Source organism: Taudactylus pleione, unplaced genomic scaffold (genome assembly GCF_031769625.1).
Source record: "Taudactylus pleione unplaced genomic scaffold, aTauple2 ptg000026l, whole genome shotgun sequence".
NCBI classification, from domain to species: Eukaryota; Metazoa; Chordata; class Amphibia; order Anura; family Myobatrachidae; genus Taudactylus; species Taudactylus pleione.
Window position 1 is genome coordinate 42,167,333 of NW_028284428.1, and position 20,304 is coordinate 42,187,636.

The window sequence follows — 20,304 nt, forward strand, 5'->3', positions numbered from 1 at the left end:
CCCGCAAACAGACACAAAGGAAGTGAACTCTAGTCACCATAGCAACCCAAATCAACAAAGTAATAAACAGTTTAAAATCACAATGTAGCTGACGCTACATCACATTGTAGCTGACGCTACATCACTTATGCTGGCCATACACGCTACAATTATCAGTTCGATCCGCCTGATATCGTCAAATCGCCCCGATAATTGTAGCGTGTGCGCGGGCGACTGAGGGTTAAATATTGCTCGGTCGGGAATACAGGATTGTCCAGCATGCCCGTCCGATGCGATATTTACCCGATAACTGCCGGCCGCATCGGGCAATGTATGCCCAGCGCAGCCAACAGACATGTATGCCCAGCGCAGCCGCGGAGCGCGGATGTCGGGCTATACACTGAGATTTCTCTCACAGTGTATGCCGGCTACATCTGCGGCTGGCAGCCGGCCAGATAAAATGTCTGTCGGTCTGACAGACATTTTATCTGGCTGTGTATGCCTAGCATAAGTCACTAGACAAATGTAAACACCCACATGGACAATATTAATAACATGTATAAAACATTACATACAAATATCAAAAATTGTGCCTCTGAAATTATTTATACAAAACATCGTGTAATATAATTAATACAACCCCATCATGCCCATAACGGGCCTTATCACATCTTGTCACATAATATGCTGGATAATTACCATAACAACAATACAGTGATTGCCATGCTAGTCTATACTGGTATAGTAGAATAATAACGGTCGTATAATACTCATACCATTTAGAACGATACATATGAATTCACTAGTAATAAAAGACATCAGTATGTACACAGAAAAAAACATCCTACACCCAAGAACAATACCAAATCAAGATTGTAGACTCAAATGAAGCACTGCAATCCCAGTGTCTCATTTAAGGCCTGAGGGGACAAAGTATCAAGCTTAATGATCCACTGTGTTTCACATTGTAACAGTCTTTGTGAGCGGTTACCTCCTCTAGCTAGTGGCGGGATGTGATCAATAATCCTCTACCTGAGTAACGCAAGATTATGTCTAGCTGCAGCAAAATGTCTTGCCACCGGCTGTTCACCAGACCCAGTGGCAATCGCTGTTCTAATAACCGACCGGTGTTGTGCCATGCGATCTCTCAGAGTACATTACGTTTTGCCTATGTACACCTTTGAACAAGGACACGTAATAGCATAAACAATGAACTTACTAGTGCATGTTAAATGAGATTTGATATTAAATTTCTCCCCTATATATGGGTGACAAAACGTGGGTCCTAGTTGCAAAAATCTGCACGTAGTGCAGTTTGTGCATTTAAAGCACCCTAATTTCGGAGTACCCAAAAACGTAGTTTTCGCTGTTTTTCCTAATTCTGACACATCATTACGGACTAGATAGTCCCTGAGATTTTTTCCCCTTCGATAACAAGTCATCAATCTAGTGTTGTGTAAGGGTTTAAGATCCTTGTCCGTCGTAATAGGCAATTTCTTTGCCTGTTTGTTGATAATACGTTTAACCATGAGTAGTACTAACAAATATGTGTGCTATTAGTTCGATTCTTATCTATTATCTTACCACCCAATAACGCTGTCTCAGGAATAGCTAGTGCTTTACTTTTAGCACGATCTAACACATCTTTACTGTAGCCCCTTTGTGTTATATTTACATACATCTCCTCCAGCTGTGTAATTGCTTCCTCACAATCTTTTGCAATCCTAAGCGCCCGTAGGAACTGCGAGAACGGGAGGGCATCTTTCAGAGGGGGAGGATGAGCACTACTAGCCAGAAGGAAATTATTCCTATCCATGGACTTTACAAACAAAGAGGTGACCAAACGTCCCTCACATTTAGAGTGACATCTCGAAAATTGACACTTATTAAATCCGTAGTATACGTAAAGTTAACAGGTCTCTGTAATCTATTGTATTGGTCAACAACTTTAGAGAATGATTGAGGGGAACCTGCCCAAACAATGAATAAATCATCAATAAACCTATAAAAGGCAAAAATATTGTCTGCAATATATGGATCTGAAAAAAGACTTCTTGTTCAATAGTGTACATATACGCATTGGCGTAGGATGGGGCCACATTCGACCCCATCGCTACGCCAGACGTTTGTAAGAAGAACTCACCATCGTACATAAAATAGTTACGTGTTAATATAAGTTCCAACAATCGCATGAAAAAATCCACATTAGGACCAACATAAAGCGGGTTATCACTTATAAATAATTTTGTAGCCTGCATCCCATCGATGTTGGGAATGCATGTATATAATGCACACACATCAACTGAACCTAAAGTACAGATCTCTGGTAAATCTGGCAACAATTTCAATGATGTGAGCAGGCTATTAGTAGCCTTCAAAAATGAGGGTCTTGCCTGCACACATGGTTGAAGTAGTGCATCCAGGTATGTGGAAACAGTTTGATAAATAGATCCTCTAGCAGCTATTATGGGCCTACCGGGGGGCCTTACTGGATCCTTGTGTATTTTAGGAATAAAATAAAGGATAGGTATAACAGAGAAATCAACCTCCAATGCTTTCCTAATTGAGGTAGAAATTAACCCCTCTGTACAAGCTACAGTCTAGTGATGTAGCGTCATTGTACATTGTAATTTTACACTGTGTTTTATTACTTTGTTAATGGGAGTTGCTATGGTGAATAGAGTCCACACGTCACTTCCTTTGTGTCTGTTTGCGGGCACCGGAAGTGAGCAGTGGCGTCTCTTGAGCTAGAAGCATGGTGGCTTTCTAAGGAGGGTAAGTGTTGTATTGTTGTATTATTTGGCTTGATAAAAGTGCAAATAAATGCACTGAAACGTTGCCCATCAAGAACGACTTGTTGTCTATTATTTATCTGTCCGGAGTGCCGCCGATTGGACTATATATATATATATATCACACACACACACACACACACACACACACAGGTTGAGCTTCCCATATCCAAATATTCCGAAATATGGATTTTTTTTTTTGGCATGACTGAGGTAATGAAACCTTTGATTTTTGATGGTTCAATGTACACAAACTTTGTCTAAAGAACAAATTATTAAAAATATTGTATACAATTACCTTCAGGCTTTGTGTATAAGGTGCATATGAAACAAATGAATTTCATTTCTACTTCAGGGTCCATAGGGTATCCACAGGATACATTGGGGTTTAGGCGATGGCGGCAGACATCGGGCACCTCAGAGTTAAAGTTTTCAGCCTTCCAGGATGCACTGGGGTCCCTCTCCTATACCCCGCCCCCGAGCCAAGGCAAATCAGTTTTGTAGGTGCCCGGCACGGAGTCGGATCACCTCTTCAGAGTGGGGCTGTTGGAACAGCCCTGAAATTTCCTCCAGCAGCGTTGCTGAGATAAAAATGAGCGGGCAGCATGAACCAGCTAAGCTGGGTAGCCAGAGAATGGAACAGGGAGCAGATGTCTTGGATCCATATACGTCAATGAGGCAGCCTTGGTTATAGATCTCAATTCTAGAATTTCCTCGGCAGCAGGTGGCGCACTTCCTGCGGTGGCGCTCATGGAGAGCTGATGCATACTCCAAGACAGGGTTGGAATGCTTACCTTTTAATGGTGAGGTCCTCTTTGGCCCTAATCTGGACAAGATTGTGAGCACTTTGGCAGCAGCTAAATCCGCATGTCTACCATCGGCCCAGGTTCCTTCAGGTTCAGGAACTTTGTCCTTATTGGCCCTATTGGGCCCAGGGTAAGTCCAAAGAACAGTCTTTTCCTAGACCGTCAGGGGCCAGGTAGTCAACAAAGCCAAAGAAACAGGCTTGGTGTACCAAATGCCCGGATGTCACATCTGCTGGTAGGCCCTAAGTTAGACGGGACGTGCCTCCCACTGGGGAACTCAGGGTGGGAGGCTGACTTCTTCAGTTCGCCCAGTGTTGGTATCAGACCACTACAGACACTTGGGTAGGAAAAGCGGTATCTCATGGGTGCGCCCTCTCCTTCTGCAGTAGGCTTCAGAGCCGATTTTTCACCACAGGTCTTCAGTCAGTCAAGACAAAGCCCCGGAATTCCAGAAAGTAGGGCCCTCTATGCTCCAAGTGGGGGTTATAGTGCCTGTTTTGTTGCCTCTGGGAGGAACAGGGTTTTACACACCCCCTTTCTGGTTCTGACCCAATAGGTCTTACCGGCCTATTCTCAGCCAACAGTCCCTCAACAAGCCTTTGAGGGTCCCTTGGTTCAGGATGGAGACCCTGCAATATTGGCTATGGAACCTAGGGATTTTAAGGTGTCATTGGGCATTCAGAATGCCTCCCTGATTGTCCCAGTTGCTTTAGATCATTAGCGGTTCGCAGTGATCAATCCACGTTTCCAGTTTCAGGTACTGCCCTTTTGCCTTTCCAGCACCTCGGGTGTTTACCAGGGTCATGGCAGTTATGGCAGCCCGCGGATGCAGGGCGTCTGACTGTTACCCTATCTGGACGACCTTCTGCTCTTAGCAGAGTCTAGGGGGTACTTCAGGGCCATCTGCAACGGACAATATCTGTTGCAGAATCACGGCTGGCTGAAAACCTGAAAGTGGTTCCTCACACAACGAAGGATTTTTGTGACAGAGGAAAAGAGCTCTGCATTACAGGCAAAGATTTTTATTTGTCTTCAGAGTCGCCGAGTGTTCGCTCAGTCGGCAATGAGTAGACCTCTGTAGAAGTTGATCTGCTGATGAAATGGGTTGCCATATCGGATAAAGACACTGGTAATGGTGCTTTCTCCGGAGGTACGACTGTCTCTGGCCTGGTGGCTACAGACGTCCCACCTCAACAAGGGACGCCCCTTTTGGATCTCGGACTGGGCCCTCAGAATGCCAGATTCTGGGGTTGGGGGGCAGTGACTGGTCCACACTCCTTTGGGGAAGGGGACAGACAACAGAATCTGCTCTTCCAATCAACATAATGGTACTTCGAGCGGTTTTCACAGCTCTTCAGCAAGAGAGACTGGTTCTTCAAGGAAAATCTGTGCAAGTCCAGTCAGACTACGCCACCACAGTGGTTTACATAGTCCGCCAAGGAGAAACCAGAAGTCAGGCGGCCCTGACACAGGTGTCCCGCGTTCTGGCTTGGGCGGAAGGCAATCTCCCAGCTGTCTCGGCAGTGTTCATACCAGGAGTCCTAAACTGGGAAGCAGACTTCCTCAGCAGTCAGGACATGCATCCAGAGGAATGGTCTCTTCACCAGGAGGTGTTATAATTCCTAGTGAACAAGTGGGGCCTTCCAGAGATAAGCCTCATGGTCTCCTCACGGTGTACGGGTCAACAAGAGACACAAACTCTTCTAGTGGATGCTCTGTTGGTCCAGTGGACCTTCCAGTTTGCATACCTCTCCCTCCGTTCTCCCTTCTTCCTCGAGTACTTCGGAAGTTCGAGTAAGAGGGAGGCACGCTCCTGTTGATGGCTCCAGCGTGGCCCAAACGTCACTGGTACTCAGATCTTCGGAGTCTCTCCGTAGACACTCCGATGCTTTTGCCTCAACGTCTGGACCTATTATCATAAGGTCCTTGAAATTGCCCGGACCTGGGTCGTCTGTCTTTGACGGCATGGCTGTTCAAACAGCCCGTTTAAGGTCCAGGGGCATTTTTCTAGCTCTGTGATTAACACCATGCTCAGAGCTCGGAAGCCTGCTTCTACAAGAATTTACCACAAAGTGTTGCATACTTTCTTTGAATGGTGTCGCACTAGAGGCTATGATCCTCACGTGTTTAGGATATCCAGGGTTTTGGCTTTCCTACAGGACGGCTTAGATCACGGTCGTCACCTTGCTTCCCTGAAGGTGCAAGTTTTCTGCCCTCTGTGTGATTTCAGCATAGGTTTGCTACTCTTCCTGATGTCCGCAACTTTATGCAAGGTGTACTTTGTATTCAGTCTCCCTTTGTTCCACCGGTGGCTTCTTGGGATTTGGCTGTGGTCCTGAGGGCTCTCCAAGGACCACCATTTGAACCACTGGGCTCAGTGGATTTAAAATGGCTTACAGCTAACATTGTTTCTTCTGGCCATTTCTTCGGCTAGAAGTGTGTCAGATTTGGGGGCTCTCTCATATCGCCCTCCCTTTCTGATTTTTCATAGGTATACGGCGGTGCTTCGCGCTCGGCCTTTCCTGTCTATGGTGGTATCTGGTTTCCCCATTAATACAAAAATTATGGTACCAGCCTTTAATTCCCCAGAACTCTCAGCTGGTGAGGCCTCCTTGGATGTGGTACGGGCTCTAAGGATTTATGTTAACCGTACCAATTCATTTCGGAAGCCGGCTCCTTGTTTGTCTATGATTTCTGTAAGAAGGGTTGACCTGCCACTAAGCAAACTTTGGCAGGATGGATTCGCATGGCGATTTCTGAGGCTTACATACATGAGGGCCTTCCTGTACAATCGTCTGTTAAAGCTTATTCAACTCGGTCTGTGGGGCCTTCGTGGGCAGCTCGCTGTGGTGCCTCGGCTGTTCAGCTTTGCAAGGCAGCCACGTGGTCTTCTGTCCATACCTTTGTGAGGTATCATGCTTTTGATACCTTCACCTCTCAGGAAGCTTCTTTTGGGGCGGCGGATTCTCCTTTCAGCACAGGAGCGTCCCCACCCTTGTAGGATACTGCTTTGGGACATCCCCAAGGTATCCTGTGGATACCCTATGGACCCTGAAGTAGAAAATATGAGATATGGTAAGAACTTACCCTTGTTATCTCTATTTCTACGAAGTCCATAGGGTTCCACAGGACTCACGCCCTGTCACACCTGTACTGCAGATGGGCTTTGATCTGGTCACCGGTTTTCATTCTCCTTCTGTTGAGAAAGTGATTCTTGTGTGTTCCAGACTTCCTTCTCTCTGTCTTCTCCTCCGGCTTGTTACGTAACAGATTTGCCTTGGCTCAGGGGCGGAGTATAGGAGAGGGACCCCAGTGCATCTTGGGAGGCTGAAAACTTTAACTCTGTTGCCCGATGTTTGCCGCCATCGCCTATACCCCAAGGTATCCTGTGGAACCCTAAGGACTTCGTAGAAATGGAGATAACAAGGGTAAGTTCTTACCATATCATTTTCTATACACAAACTTTCCTTGAGCAACAAAATTATTGAAAATATTGTATAAAATGACCGCAGGCTGTGTACAAGATATAGATATATACAGTCAGGTGCATAAATATTGGGACATTGACAGAATTTTCATATTTTGGCCTCTATTCTCCACCACAATGGCTTTGAAATGAAACAAACAAGATGTGCTTTAACTGCAGACTTTCAGATTTAATTTGAGGGTAATTACATCCAAATCAGGTGAACAGTGTAGGAATTACAACGGTTTCTATATGTGCCTCCCACTTTTTAAGGGGCCAAAAGTGATGGGACTATCAACTCAAAAGCTATTTCATGGAAAGGTGTGGGCTATTTCATTATCAATTAAGCAGGTAAAAGGTCTGGAGTTGATTCTAGGTGTGACATTTGCATTTGGAATCAGTTGCTGTCGACTCTCAATATGAGATCCAGCTGTGACCATCAGTGAAACAAGCCATCATTAGGCTGAAAAATCAAAACAAACCCATCAGAGAGATAGCAAAAACATTAGGTGTGGCCAAATCAACTGTTTGGAACATTCTTAAAAAGAAAGAACGCACCGGAGAGCTCGGCAACACCAAAAGACCCGGAAAACAACTGTGGTGGATAACAGAAGAATTATTTCCCTGGTGAAGAAAAACCCCTTCACAACAGTTGGCCAAATCAAGAACACTCTCCAGGAGGTAGATGTATACGTGTCAAAGTCAACAATCAAGAGAAGACTTCACAAAAGTGAATATAGAGGGTTCACCACAAGATGTAAACCATTGGTGAGCCTCAAAAACAGGAAGACCAGATTAGAGTTTGCCAAACATCTAAAAGAGCCATTACAGTTCTGGAACAACATCCTATGGACAGATGAGACAAAGATCAACTTGTACCAGAGTGATGGGAAGAGAAGAGTATGGAGAAGGAAAGGAACTGCTCATGATCCAAAACATACCACCTCATCAGTGAAGCATGGTGGTGGTAGTGTCATGGTGTGGGCATGTATGGCTGCCAATGGAACTGATTCCCTTGTATTTATTGATGATGTGACTGCTGACAAAAGCAGCAGAATGAATTCTGAAGTGTTTCAGGCAATATTATATGCTCATATTCAGGCAAATGCTTCAGAACTCATTGGACGGCGCTTCACAGTGCAGATGGACAATGACCCGAAGCATACTGCAAAAGCAACCAAAGAGTTTTTTAAGGCTAAAAAGTGGAATGTTATGCAATGGCCAAGTCATTCCCCTGACCTGAATCCAATTGAGCATGCATTTCACTTGATGAAGACAAAACTGAAGGGAAAATGCCCCAAGAACAAGCAGGAACTGAAGACATTTGTAGTAGAGGCCTGGCAGAGCATCACCAGGGATGAAACCCAGCGTCTGGTGATGTCTATGCATTCCAGACTTCAAGCTGTAATTGCCTGCAAAGGATTTGCAACAAAGTATTAAAAATTGAAAGTTAGATTTCGGATTGTTTAGTTTGTCCCATTACTTTTGGCCCCTTAAAAAGTGGGAGGCACATATAGAAACCGTTGTAATTCCTCTACCATTCACCTGATTTGGATGTAATTACCCTCAAATTAAATCTGAAAGTCTGCAGTTAAAGCACATCTTGTTTGTTTAATTTCAAAGCCATTGTGGTGGAGAATAGAGTCCAAAATATGAAAATTTTGTCAATGTCCCAATATTTATGCACCTGACTGTATATCTAACACATAAATGCATTCTGTGTGTATATTTGGGTCCCATTCCCAAGATATTTCATTATGATATGCAAATATTCCAAAATACGGAATATTCCGTTATCCAAAATACCCCTGGTCCCAAGCATTTTGGATATGGGAGACTCAACCTGTATAATATATTATATAGAATATTCTAAATATATATTTTTGCAAATACCCGCTATAGTGTGTATTTTATCCGAAAATGAGGATGGGGACTCACTTTTATAGAATGGGTGGGTCCCCAGGGACGCGCTCCACTGTGGCCAATCCCCTGGCTTCTGATTAAATGATTAAAGTCTCTCTGGTTCGGCTGTAGGAAGGACTACAAAAAGGAGGTGGAGCCAGCCCTTTGGTGCCTTGGCTTTCCTTGATGCAGCGGCCCCCGGCGTGAAGACTGTCCCGGCCCCTGAGTGAAGACACTGCGCATGTGGCTGCACTCCCTGACCTGGGCAAGTTTAAAGTGGGTAGCAGGTGGGGTGGGTTATGGTGCGGTGGCGGGTGGGTGGGGATGAGTGAGTGGCGTTTTGGTGTTGCTGCGGGTGTGCTCCAGGTGTGAGCGGCTGACTGGTGCCGTGCTGCAGGCGGGGGTGCTCCAGGTGTGAGCGGCTGACTGGTGCCGTGTCGCAGGCGGGGGTGCTCCAGATGTGAGCGGCTGACTGGTGCAGTGTCGCAGGCGGGGGTGCTCCAGATGTGAGCGGCTGACTGGTGCTGTGCTGGGGGTGCTTCAGGGGTGAGTGGGTAACTTCTATACTGGGGGTGCTTCAGGGGTGAGTGGGTAACTGGTGCTGTGCCGCAGCTGAGCGTGCAACAGGGGTGAGTGTGTAACTGGTGCTGTGCCGCAGGTGGGGTTGCTTCAGGCGTGAGTGAGTAATTGGTGCTGTTCTGAAGGTGGGGGTGCTTCAGGGAGCTGTACCAGTAACGCGGCTGCAGCTACCTGCCCCCTTATATCTACCACATCATAACTGAGAGGCTGGCTGAATCTAGAGGGCGGTGCAGTGGCAGCGCGTAGCTCCTCCATTTCCATGGGGCTTTGAGGGACCTGGTGACGCACTCTCACCGCTTTTCACTCTGTCCAGATAGCAGCAGTTGTGAGTCTGGTTGCCGGGTGAGGGGGGAGTGGTGTGTTTATTTGAGTGTGTGTTTTTAAATGAAGGGTCTGTGTGTGTGTCCCTTGAGGGGGTCTGGATAAGTGTAGTGATGTGGGATATTGTAAAGGAAAGAGGTGCGAAGACAGGATAGAGGGGGGGCATGATAAATATTAAATGCTGAGGGGACTTTCAGGATAGAGGGGGGCTGGGGGGTATGACAGAGGGTGTGATATTACATGCAGAGGAGAATGTCAGGAGAGAAGGGGGCTGGGGCATAATAGGCAGAGCGTGATGAATATTACATGTAGAGGATGTCAGGATAGATGGGGGCTGTTACACTGTGGGAGGTTTTAAACTGTAATAAAGCTAAATGACGCTTTATGAAACTAATAAGTGTTCATATTCAAAAAACCTTAATTCAGATGGGACCCAGAAAAGAACAGATAGTACCCTAATTTTCTAAAGTGAGGGGTCCCTGGGACCCACATTAAATGTGGCTCAGCGCGATCACACACAAATATATATATATATTATATACATACATACACATACACACACACATAGTTGTGTGTATGAGCAATCAATCTCTTCAAAAGGAATAGTATACATTATATATAAAATTGTGCATTCTTAGCGTCTTATAAGTACCAGTGTAAAGAACATATCTATATATACACGTGTGAACATATAAGAAGGCCACAGGACATGACTTGAAGCAGAGTTTTAACACTGTCTAAGGGAATTGTGATTATCACAATGTAAGCTGCAGAACATGATTCTACACCCCCTGCACTTAAAGGGACTTCATCAACTTGTTAAAGCTAATAATACTTTCATAATCATCACTTACAGCAACTGCACAAAACAAAGTGGGATAAGGAGCTAGAGAGGATCTTGCAATCCAATGAATAGGCTCAGATTATTGTGAGTGCAGTTATTAACTACCAGTGTTCTCTATAAAGAACACTTGCAAATAATGGATTTAGGTGATTTTAGTTTCTTTTCAGACTCCTTTTGATTTTTTCCAGCTTTTCAGACTGCTACAGGAGTAACTGCGGGAACATGAGCAACTTGTCCCACATATGGTGGTACGGACCTCAAATCACTAGGTACTAGCTAAAGACACGTAGCCTAACTGATTATATAATTGGGGGGAATCAATTCTCATCAATTGACTGCATCAAGCCCAGCAATTAACCCGAAAGGTGCATCTCCAGTTAAGTGCCGGGTGCAATGCTGTTACCGAACACCGTAATGCTGCAACTAGCCCAGTTGGCACTAGTAAACGCAGTTTTCTGCTCAAACCCTCAGGAGGGTGAGAGCAGAAATCCACTAGTCGCGGGATTAGAGCTTCAGCAATTGAATAGCTCGGGGCACTTAACCCGGGAGCTATATCCTAGCGGTAATAGGATTCCCCTGCTTACTGGCTGTAGAGTTTCCCTACCAGCCTTTCACCATTCTCCAGATGCTCCCAAGTACACACCGAGCTTAATTATTCATAACTTAAAGTGCCCCCAATTGTAACCTAGCAGCCCAACACCCATCGAGGCACATGTGAGCATATATATTAAATACACGAATACTAAATTATCTTCAGGACACTTTCCTTTCTTAGTCTTGAGAAGGAAAAAAAATAAAAATACTCTGCATTAAGAATCTGGACGACATGGATCCAAACTGTACTGAATTGTATTGTGACACAGACATGCATGGAAGTACCATGCTATTTTCCAATCATTTTATGATATGCTCCGTTTAACACCAAGAATAATAGAGCAGCTAATACAATTGAAGTCAAGAAATTTGTTGAAATATTTATTGACAATAGAAAGTGTATCCATTAACAAATTTAAAAAACATGCATTGAAAATTTATAAATATGTATTTTAAATTCCAATTTTGTAATTTAAATTCCAATTATCTTCAGTATCCATTATATGGATTTCTCACTATTTTTCAGAGTATGAGTATTATGCATACACACACTCAGACTACACAATATGTCGGTATAAGCAAGGCTTAGCATATGCTCAGTGCATATTAAACAAGAGAGGCTAGGGGTTGTTAGAGATGGGCGCACATGCACAAAATCAATACATTAAAACTTGACTTTTACTAGTTATTATACTAAAAATTCCATTCACTGGGAATGGTACAGTGAAAATTAGAGGTAAAAAAATTTATTTATTGAATTGATAACCATACATATAGATTAGTGTATAAAGATAGAAAAATGTGAACAAATAGTCCATAAAAAAGCAGGGTCCACAATTTCAATTTCCCAGTATTATGAAAGCAATGTACTATGTTGAAGCGGAGCAAAATAATATGGAATATGTATATTCAATATATCTAATAACCTACATAGAAATGCTCCTTGTTGGTCATAAAGCTAAATTAATAAAGGAATTCACTAATATTGGTGGTAATATCACATCTACTTGAGTGGCTTGTGAAAACTCCAGCAATAATGTCCTCCTTTAATATAAGGCATGACTGCTGGTCCAATCCTTTAAAAGGTCAGACAATCACATCACAATACTTATTATCTTTTGCTGTCTCATGTGTCACATTTTATTCACTTACTATAATACACATTGGTTTGTGAGCATAGAATAGCGTCACACTAATACTGCTGTATAATATCAGTTTTATTCTGACTGATCAATTCATATGCAGCTCACAAATCACTTTAAGCAGTGCTGGCATAAATAGTGTCGTTGCAATGTTATTATCCCTAATCAGGTAACATTATTACCACAGCTCAGATAATCACAGATAGATAGTAATTATCTATATGTTACTCTGGTAGATTTTATTATTATTGTTGTTACTTAGTATTTATAAGCACTCCTAAAAAATGAATGCATTAATCACAGAATAAACTATATGTGCCTCACTGCAGCTTTCAGCAAGGCTCAAAAAGGTACTCAATCTGTGTGGTAAATCACACTTCTATAAGTCATACATTTAGCTGTCTCATGTGTCACGATTTATTCACTTAATATAATACACATTGGTTTGTGAGTATAGAATAGCGTCACACTAATGCTGCTATATAATGTCAGTTTGATTCTGACTGATCAATTCCTATGAAGCTCACAAATCACTTTAATCTGTGCTGCTAATAAATGTTACGGCAATGTTAACATTATCCCTACTCAAGTAGCATTATTACCACACCATATATTTATAGTGTTATCACTTCTAAACTAGTACATGCATGATATATACATTTTCATGGGACCATGAAATGGCATCACTTTCTACCATAGCACTGCTAGGGATCGTTCATCTCATCTTTCAGGTGTGGGTCATACTACATAAAATGAAGACAAATTTCGAAAAAACTCTACCTTACAATCTCTAATTTAGATTACATTTGGTATAATAAATGCTGCCATGAGTGTAAAAAAAAAAAAAAACAAGATCTCACGCGGATATGTACACTAGTTTAGAAGTTATATGCCTTTAAAGCTGCAATTTTTAAACGAAAATTTGGCTATTAACATGTTTTTAAATTGCGTTTGCAGCTCACCTAATTGAGCTAGAGAATTAGGCGAGGTCTCATTTTAAACCACTTTGTATGTGCTTCCATATGATATATAACAGCAGTATGATTCAATAAAAATGAAATATTTTCAAAAAAAAAAAAAAAAAAAAAAAAAAAAACAGATTCTCAAAAGTTTTTAAAATTTTGAAGAAAAAAAAAAAAAGTCAAAAATTGTTCACACTGATGTTAATAAATCCCAAAGTTTTATTGTGGGATCATCTGCTACAAGAGGTTTCACTTTGGACTGTTTGTTAAAATAATGAAATTAAGAACTATCTAGGACTGTTCATTACTTTTAATTTATGTGTGTCTCAATATGTTCTTCTTGTGTTGAGAAAGTATTCCTCTGCCCAGTCAAAGAGTTGTTGTGGTGTAAGAATCTGATTAGCATATGGACATTGCATCCATCTAGAGCAGCAGCACCAAATGGTATTGATCTGTAGTAAGCATTCTTAAAATATGTGAAAAACATAAAATTATTAAAGTTTTAAAATATTTTAGTATTAACATACTGGGGAGAATTTACAAAGCAGCGGCTTCTGTAAGCCGCTGCTTCCTGGCAGATTGCAGGTGAATGTTTTAAAACGACACTTGGAGTCAGTGTAAAGCCCAGCGTGCTTTAAACCGACTCCGGGTGCAGTTTTAAACATGTACCTGCAATCCGCCGGGAAGCAGCAGCTTACATAAGACGCTGCTTTGTAAACTCTCCCCCACTGAGTCATTGTACGTAATAAACATCAAAGGCATTGTTTAAGGAGATAAATTAAAGGTAATGAACATGAACAGTTTGTCTTAAATAAACATGCCCCATCTGCAGGCAATACAGAAATCATGAAACAAGGTGGCTATTAGATTCAGTCCTGTTAAAAAAAAAAAAAAAAAAAGTTTATTGACATCACCTTCTGTGCTTAATCCTGGGCTTGATGTAAACTTTGCAACATCGACAATTTTCACTGCAAACTGCTGCCCTGTTTCTCTGTTGATGCATCTTCGGACAACGCTGAATGGGCCCCTTGAAAAAGAAAAAAAACAAAAATGGATTAACATCTTATAAAATGCAGCTGGTTAAAGATTTCATGTAAAATTTAGTTTCCTGAAGTATAAAACTGTAAATCACAATACGAGATGTGTGGCTAAAAATGCCATTTCAGGAAGTTTCCTTGCTTCCAACAGTTCCTTTTAGAAGCAAGTTAAAATGAGTAAGCATTCTCAAAATCTAAAAAAGTTTATTAAAATAATTCATTACCACCTGCATTTTAGTTCTTTACAAAGCAAAAAGAAAATACACCTAAAACAATCCGTTACATTGTGTAGAATTTATATAAAATACAAACACTGTGTTCATACAAGCAACAATTGCTGTACGTATCTACAGTCGCACTCCAAATTGCATTTTTCAAGGGACCAGAAAACAAACTTTGCTGTAATATAAAGCAAGTGAACAAGTGAAGCAGAATAAAAAAGGAAAAGAAACATTTGCATTAGACCATGATAATTTGTGTTGAGTTTAACCTAGCATGGAAAAAAAAAAAAAAAAAGTATGTGGTAATGGAATTTCCATGGGAAAAGAACATCTGTAGTTAGAACCCATTGGGGTAGATGTATTATAGCGGCACTTAACGTGCCGCTATAACGCTTCCCGCTTCGCCTCTTTACCGAGGCGAAGCAGGAAGCACTACCGATGAGATGTATAAACATCTCATTGGCCGGAGAGGGGGAGCGTTAACTGCCCCCTCCGGCGCTACCCGCTAGAGACCACAGCGCATCAGCCTAGCGCATCAGCCTAGTGCTGATGCGCTGTGTCTCTACCCGGCCGGCTCCACTGAGCATGCGCAGGATCTCGCAAGTATCGCGAGATCCCCGCGTGGAGCCCTGGAGCCGGTAGCCGCCGCAGCAGGGACAGCGTTGTCCCTGCTGTGGGGATAGGCTAGCGCCAGGCTGTAGCTGTCGGTAACGACAGCTACAGCCGGCCGAACGGTCAGACGATCTGACCGTTCGTACATAGCCTAGGCTATCAGCGCTGCTATCTTGTAGATAGCAGCGCAGATAATGACAGGGGCACATAGCGCCCCTGTCATTTAACGCCCAGACCCCCGATCATACATCGGGGAGAAGCGGTATCAGCGCACATAACGTGCGCTTATACCGCTTCTGGGCTTCATACATCTACCCCATTATATTATCAATATATATGTATTCTAACCTTAGAATATACACCCAGACTTGTGTATATCATAAACTGCAACAAATCTACCTACTGAATTACAAAAGTAAACACTATACTGAACACTTGCAGTACTTAAAACAAAAACTACTGTACAGAAATACTGTAGTTTTAAAAAGGCTCGGGTGTAAAAACGCATGAAACATATGTCCACTGAAATGCAATAGCAATTGAGAGGAACTATACAGATAGATCTCCTTAATGTCAGCATAGCAGTTGCACACTTGAGGAGAGATGAGCCTTCGGTAGAGATAAAGTGGAGAGAGCAAGTACCAATCAGTTTCAAACTGGTGGCGCGCGTGAGTGCCCTTTCTACGGTCCGGCGCCCTGTCCCGCGCTGGACCTAGAATGAACACTATACCTGTAGTAACACTTTACCCTCACAGACACACCTGTAGTAATTATTTATTTAGTAAAATTACCCCATCTCACCTCTGTAGTAACACATTCCCCTCCCTCGCCAGTGTTGTGTTACTACGGGGTGAAGGAAGGGAATGTGGAACATTTGACATTCGACTCCCTCCCCTGTGTAGTAACACGTTTACCTATCTCGCCTCTGCAGTAACACATTTCCTTCCCTCACTATTTAAATTGGGGAGCCACACCAACTGCCAGTGATGTTTGGCAGCACTTGGGATGACAGTTGGTGTTTGAATATGAACTGTGTTACAGCCACGATGAGACAGTCAGGCAGGACATAGCACAGGGGGAAGAAACATTTTAGCCATTTTCACCCCCTTAGGAGTCAAATTTTGAAAAATCCCTTCTTAGTGGGCACCTACGTCATGAAAGGAATATACTCCCGATTTTCATGTTTCTAGGTCCAGGGGTTTGGGCTGGGCGTTGACGAGTCAGTCAGGACATCTGAGATCATACACACACGAGGGCTAGTCAAAATTTATCCACACTGGCTGTAGACTTTATTTTAATCAACTTTCAGAAAAGACAAATACATACATTTTTCTACATAATCTCCCTGCTTTCCAATACACTTTGTCCATCTGTCAACATGCTTTCTTGTTCCTTCATTTAAAAAATGGTTTTAAAACTAGAAAAAAATAAAAATTAAATTCTATATACACAAGCCTGCACACTCAAATCGTTGAATTCCACAGCAGGTGCATGATCATATCTCACATGAATAATCCCAAATGTCCATAAAAGACAGTCAGCACACCTTGTTTATGTGCAAAAAAAAAAAAATTATTCAAAAAACATCCACATACTGTGTAATCCATCAGCCAATGATGAACATTTCCAGCCAGAGCAAAAAAGTGCTCATCATATTGGCATGTTGACTGAGTATATCAGTGTGTGTGTGTGTGTGTGTGTATATATATATATATATATATATATATATATATATATATATATACATACATACATACATACACACACACACATACATACATATACACACACACGCACTATAGATACCATTGTAAATTCCTACACCGTTCACCTGATTTGGATGTATTTACCCTCAAATTAAATCTGAAAGTCTGCAGTTAAAGCACATCTTGTTTGTTTCATTTCAAAGCCATTGTGGTGGTGAATAGAGGCCAAAATATGAAAATTCTGTCAATGTCCCAATATTTATGCACCTGACTGTATATCTATCTATATATATGACCCCTATAAAATGTAAACAGTCAGGCTTGACTGATTTATTGTTGCACACCCCCGGCGTCCTCCTCGTTGGCGTGGAGCTCCGGTGGTTCACAGATCGCGACTTGTGAGCGGGCTTACAGTGAGGTGTGGAGACCAGCGGTCGAGACGTAGTATTACCAAGGGGGTGCAGTATACTATCATGTGGTATCCAGTCCACAGAGCTTTGTGACTTGGCACGAATCCATTATCTTGTTACCTGGAGATGTGTTTTTTTGTGTCTTAAATAAACTGATTCATGCACGATAGAGCGCCCCCTTTTCTTTTTACATTTTATAGGATATCTATACCCTGTGAATCCCGGGTAAACAAAAGGGCAGCTGTCATCACACACAAAAGGATTTGAGTGCCACATGTCCCGACACACAGTGGAGTATCAATTTGCTGGACTATTATGCTTTTTTAAAGGACAACCTGAAGTGATAGCGCAGGGGTATCTAATATATATCTCTCACTCCAGCAGCTGGGGTGCACATTCAAGGCCAGTATCCACCAGGGGAAGGGCCCAAACTGTAACACACACACTATTCCTATATGTAATGAAGGCACTCTCCAGACTTGAGTATGTAGCAAAAAATAAATCAAACATATTTTATTCCAAGGTAGTGTTTCCTGCCAGTGGTGCAACTGTTTCCCTGTCAGTATGGGAGACCACTTCTGCCAATAATTACTTATTAGTTACTGTAGAGTATACGCTAGAGAGATATTTAAAGAAATTTGATACAGAGGTTCCCAAACTCAGTCCTCAAGGCACCTTAACAGGCCAGGTATTAAGGATATCCATAATTAAGCACAAGTGACTTGGGGCCTGATTCAGCAAGGATCACAATTGCAAAGCTGCACACAGGCTACAGTCTCGTAGGGATTTCTCTGCCTTAAAGTTTCCTACAATTGCCTACACTGTTGCAGTCTAGGATAGATCTACAAAAGCTTTTGATCTTCTGTCTTCTCCCTCCCTTCTTCCTTTGTGGGATAATCCAGAATTATCTCCCGGTTTTAGCAACATTGGATTAGACTCGTTCTACTGTTCTGAACTAATTTTGCACCATTACGATCCTTTCCCTCCTTCATGAAACTCAAGACAAGTTTGGGTCTCCCTCCCACTGCTTTTATCAGTATTTACAACTTTGTAGCTTTTATTCTTCGCTTGGTCACGCTGACAGAGTTAGATAATTACACTTTAATCACTCTACTGCTCTCTTCGATCTTCAGCTAAGAGTTTGCTTTCCACCTTTTATCGCCTCTTCTCTCATAATGTCATTCCCCTCTTTTGGCTCCTCACAAGTATATCTGGGAATGTGACACAGTAATCCCTGGGAACTGACGACTGGGAACAGATTTGGTCCAACTTAGTTTCATTGGCTTCCTTGGTCAGTCATCACCAGAATTCTCTGAAAATATACCTGCGCTGGTACATGGTCCCACACCGCTTGCACAAAATATTTCTCTCTATCAGAACCTTGCTGTCGGGGTAGTGGGAGGAAGGTACTCTGCTCCACATATTCTGGCCTTGGCCTTTGTAGCCTCTACTGACCATCTTAAACCTCACTAACCGGTGATTATGTCATGCTTGAATATATTTTCACATTTTTCCACCCTACCCCCCATCCCCCCCATCCTTCTTCTTCTCGCCTTCTGTCCTCCCCATTTACTTTGTTTCAATAAAAAGTTGATAAGTAAAAGAATGAGAGGGAGCAGTAACACAGATATCAGTGAATCTATATCAACAGGGTTCTCCCATTAGAGATATGCCACTGTCACTGCTGTACCGACATTCGTTTAGTACTCTTCACTTATCACTAGTCTGTACTGTAACAACATTATTGGCATAATTATCAGTTTCTTAAGCTGGATACACACTAAGATTTGGCAAATGATTGAAACAACTTATTTTGACGGACCAAAACATCCCGAAATCGGATGATGGTCAGCGTGCACACTACCCAATAATAGTTTAGTTCTAAACAAACAATACCTTCAATTCCAAATAGTCTCCTCTTCATAGGGGAATGTAAATGAATTAGAAGTCATTGGACAAGGTTCGTGCACACTGCATTTTCCGAATGATACCAAAATGACATGAATGACATCGCATGTGCAGCACATGCTATATCAGGAGCCGATCCTACGGGTTTTTGGCCAGCCCGTTGGGCACTGATGGTGTGAACACTATAAAAGATTATCGGCCAATGACCCAATATCTATCAGGTGGGCCCAAAATTTCTACAGTGTGTACTGCAATCACACAAATCAGTCTGGACACTTCAACTTCACTATAAAGATAGATTTTATTCCCGTTTTGAACAAAACTTTACTGGTTTTCAGAACAGAGGACAAACCGTTATGCTGGTCTTTGTTTTGATAATGATAAGATTAATGTGTTCAGAAACACATCAGACTGATCTGGAGGAGAAATGGAAATTGAGAATGAGCAGTTATAGATGCTTGTACATGCCCAATCACGTATACAATATCAGTTTTAAATGAAGCTGGAGTCAGTAGATTTCTATAGACTTAACCCAAAATGGTCTCTGACTGACTTCAGTCCTAGTTATTACATAACAGAATAATAAAAAAAAAAAAAAACAGCTAGACAAACCTGCCAATATTTCCACTCTAACCAGCCACAAACTGCACAACCCAAACCCATTTTGGAAAAGACCACTGGGATTTGTAGCTGTCCTGTGGAAATGGGATCTGTTAGCAATTACAATAAAATAAAGGTTGAAATTATTTTTCTCCTTCATCCACCAGGGTACACTGGAGCCTCAGTACAATGGGGTATAGGAGTGTGTTAACCGGGAGCTGGCACCTTTAAATAAAAAACTACTGGTAGCTAGCTCCTCCCCCTCTATACCCCCTTACTGTGTGATAAATGTGTGTTTTTACCTCAAGATACTGATCTTGTAGTCCAGCCTAGGTGCTCTGATCAATTGACTGCAGTTACATCAAATCTGTCATCAGAGCTGGAAGCAGCTCCTTAGGACAGGGAGAGGCTGAGACAAACAAC

The 20,304-nt window shown here is 42.4% G+C and overlaps 1 protein-coding gene across 7 annotated transcripts in view; it reads right to left on the minus strand.

The window, feature by feature from the left end:
* CASK (calcium/calmodulin dependent serine protein kinase) overlaps window positions 1-20,304 on the minus strand; it is a 450,595-nt gene that overhangs the window by 344,353 nt on the left and 85,938 nt on the right. For all 7 annotated transcript variants that reach the window (XM_088451724.1, XM_088451721.1, XM_088451720.1 and 4 more), the window contains exon 2: window positions 14,302-14,414. In XM_088451724.1, coding sequence (XP_088307850.1) covers window positions 14,302-14,414 — 113 coding nt within the window. The remainder of the gene's footprint in view (window positions 1-14,301; window positions 14,415-20,304) is intronic.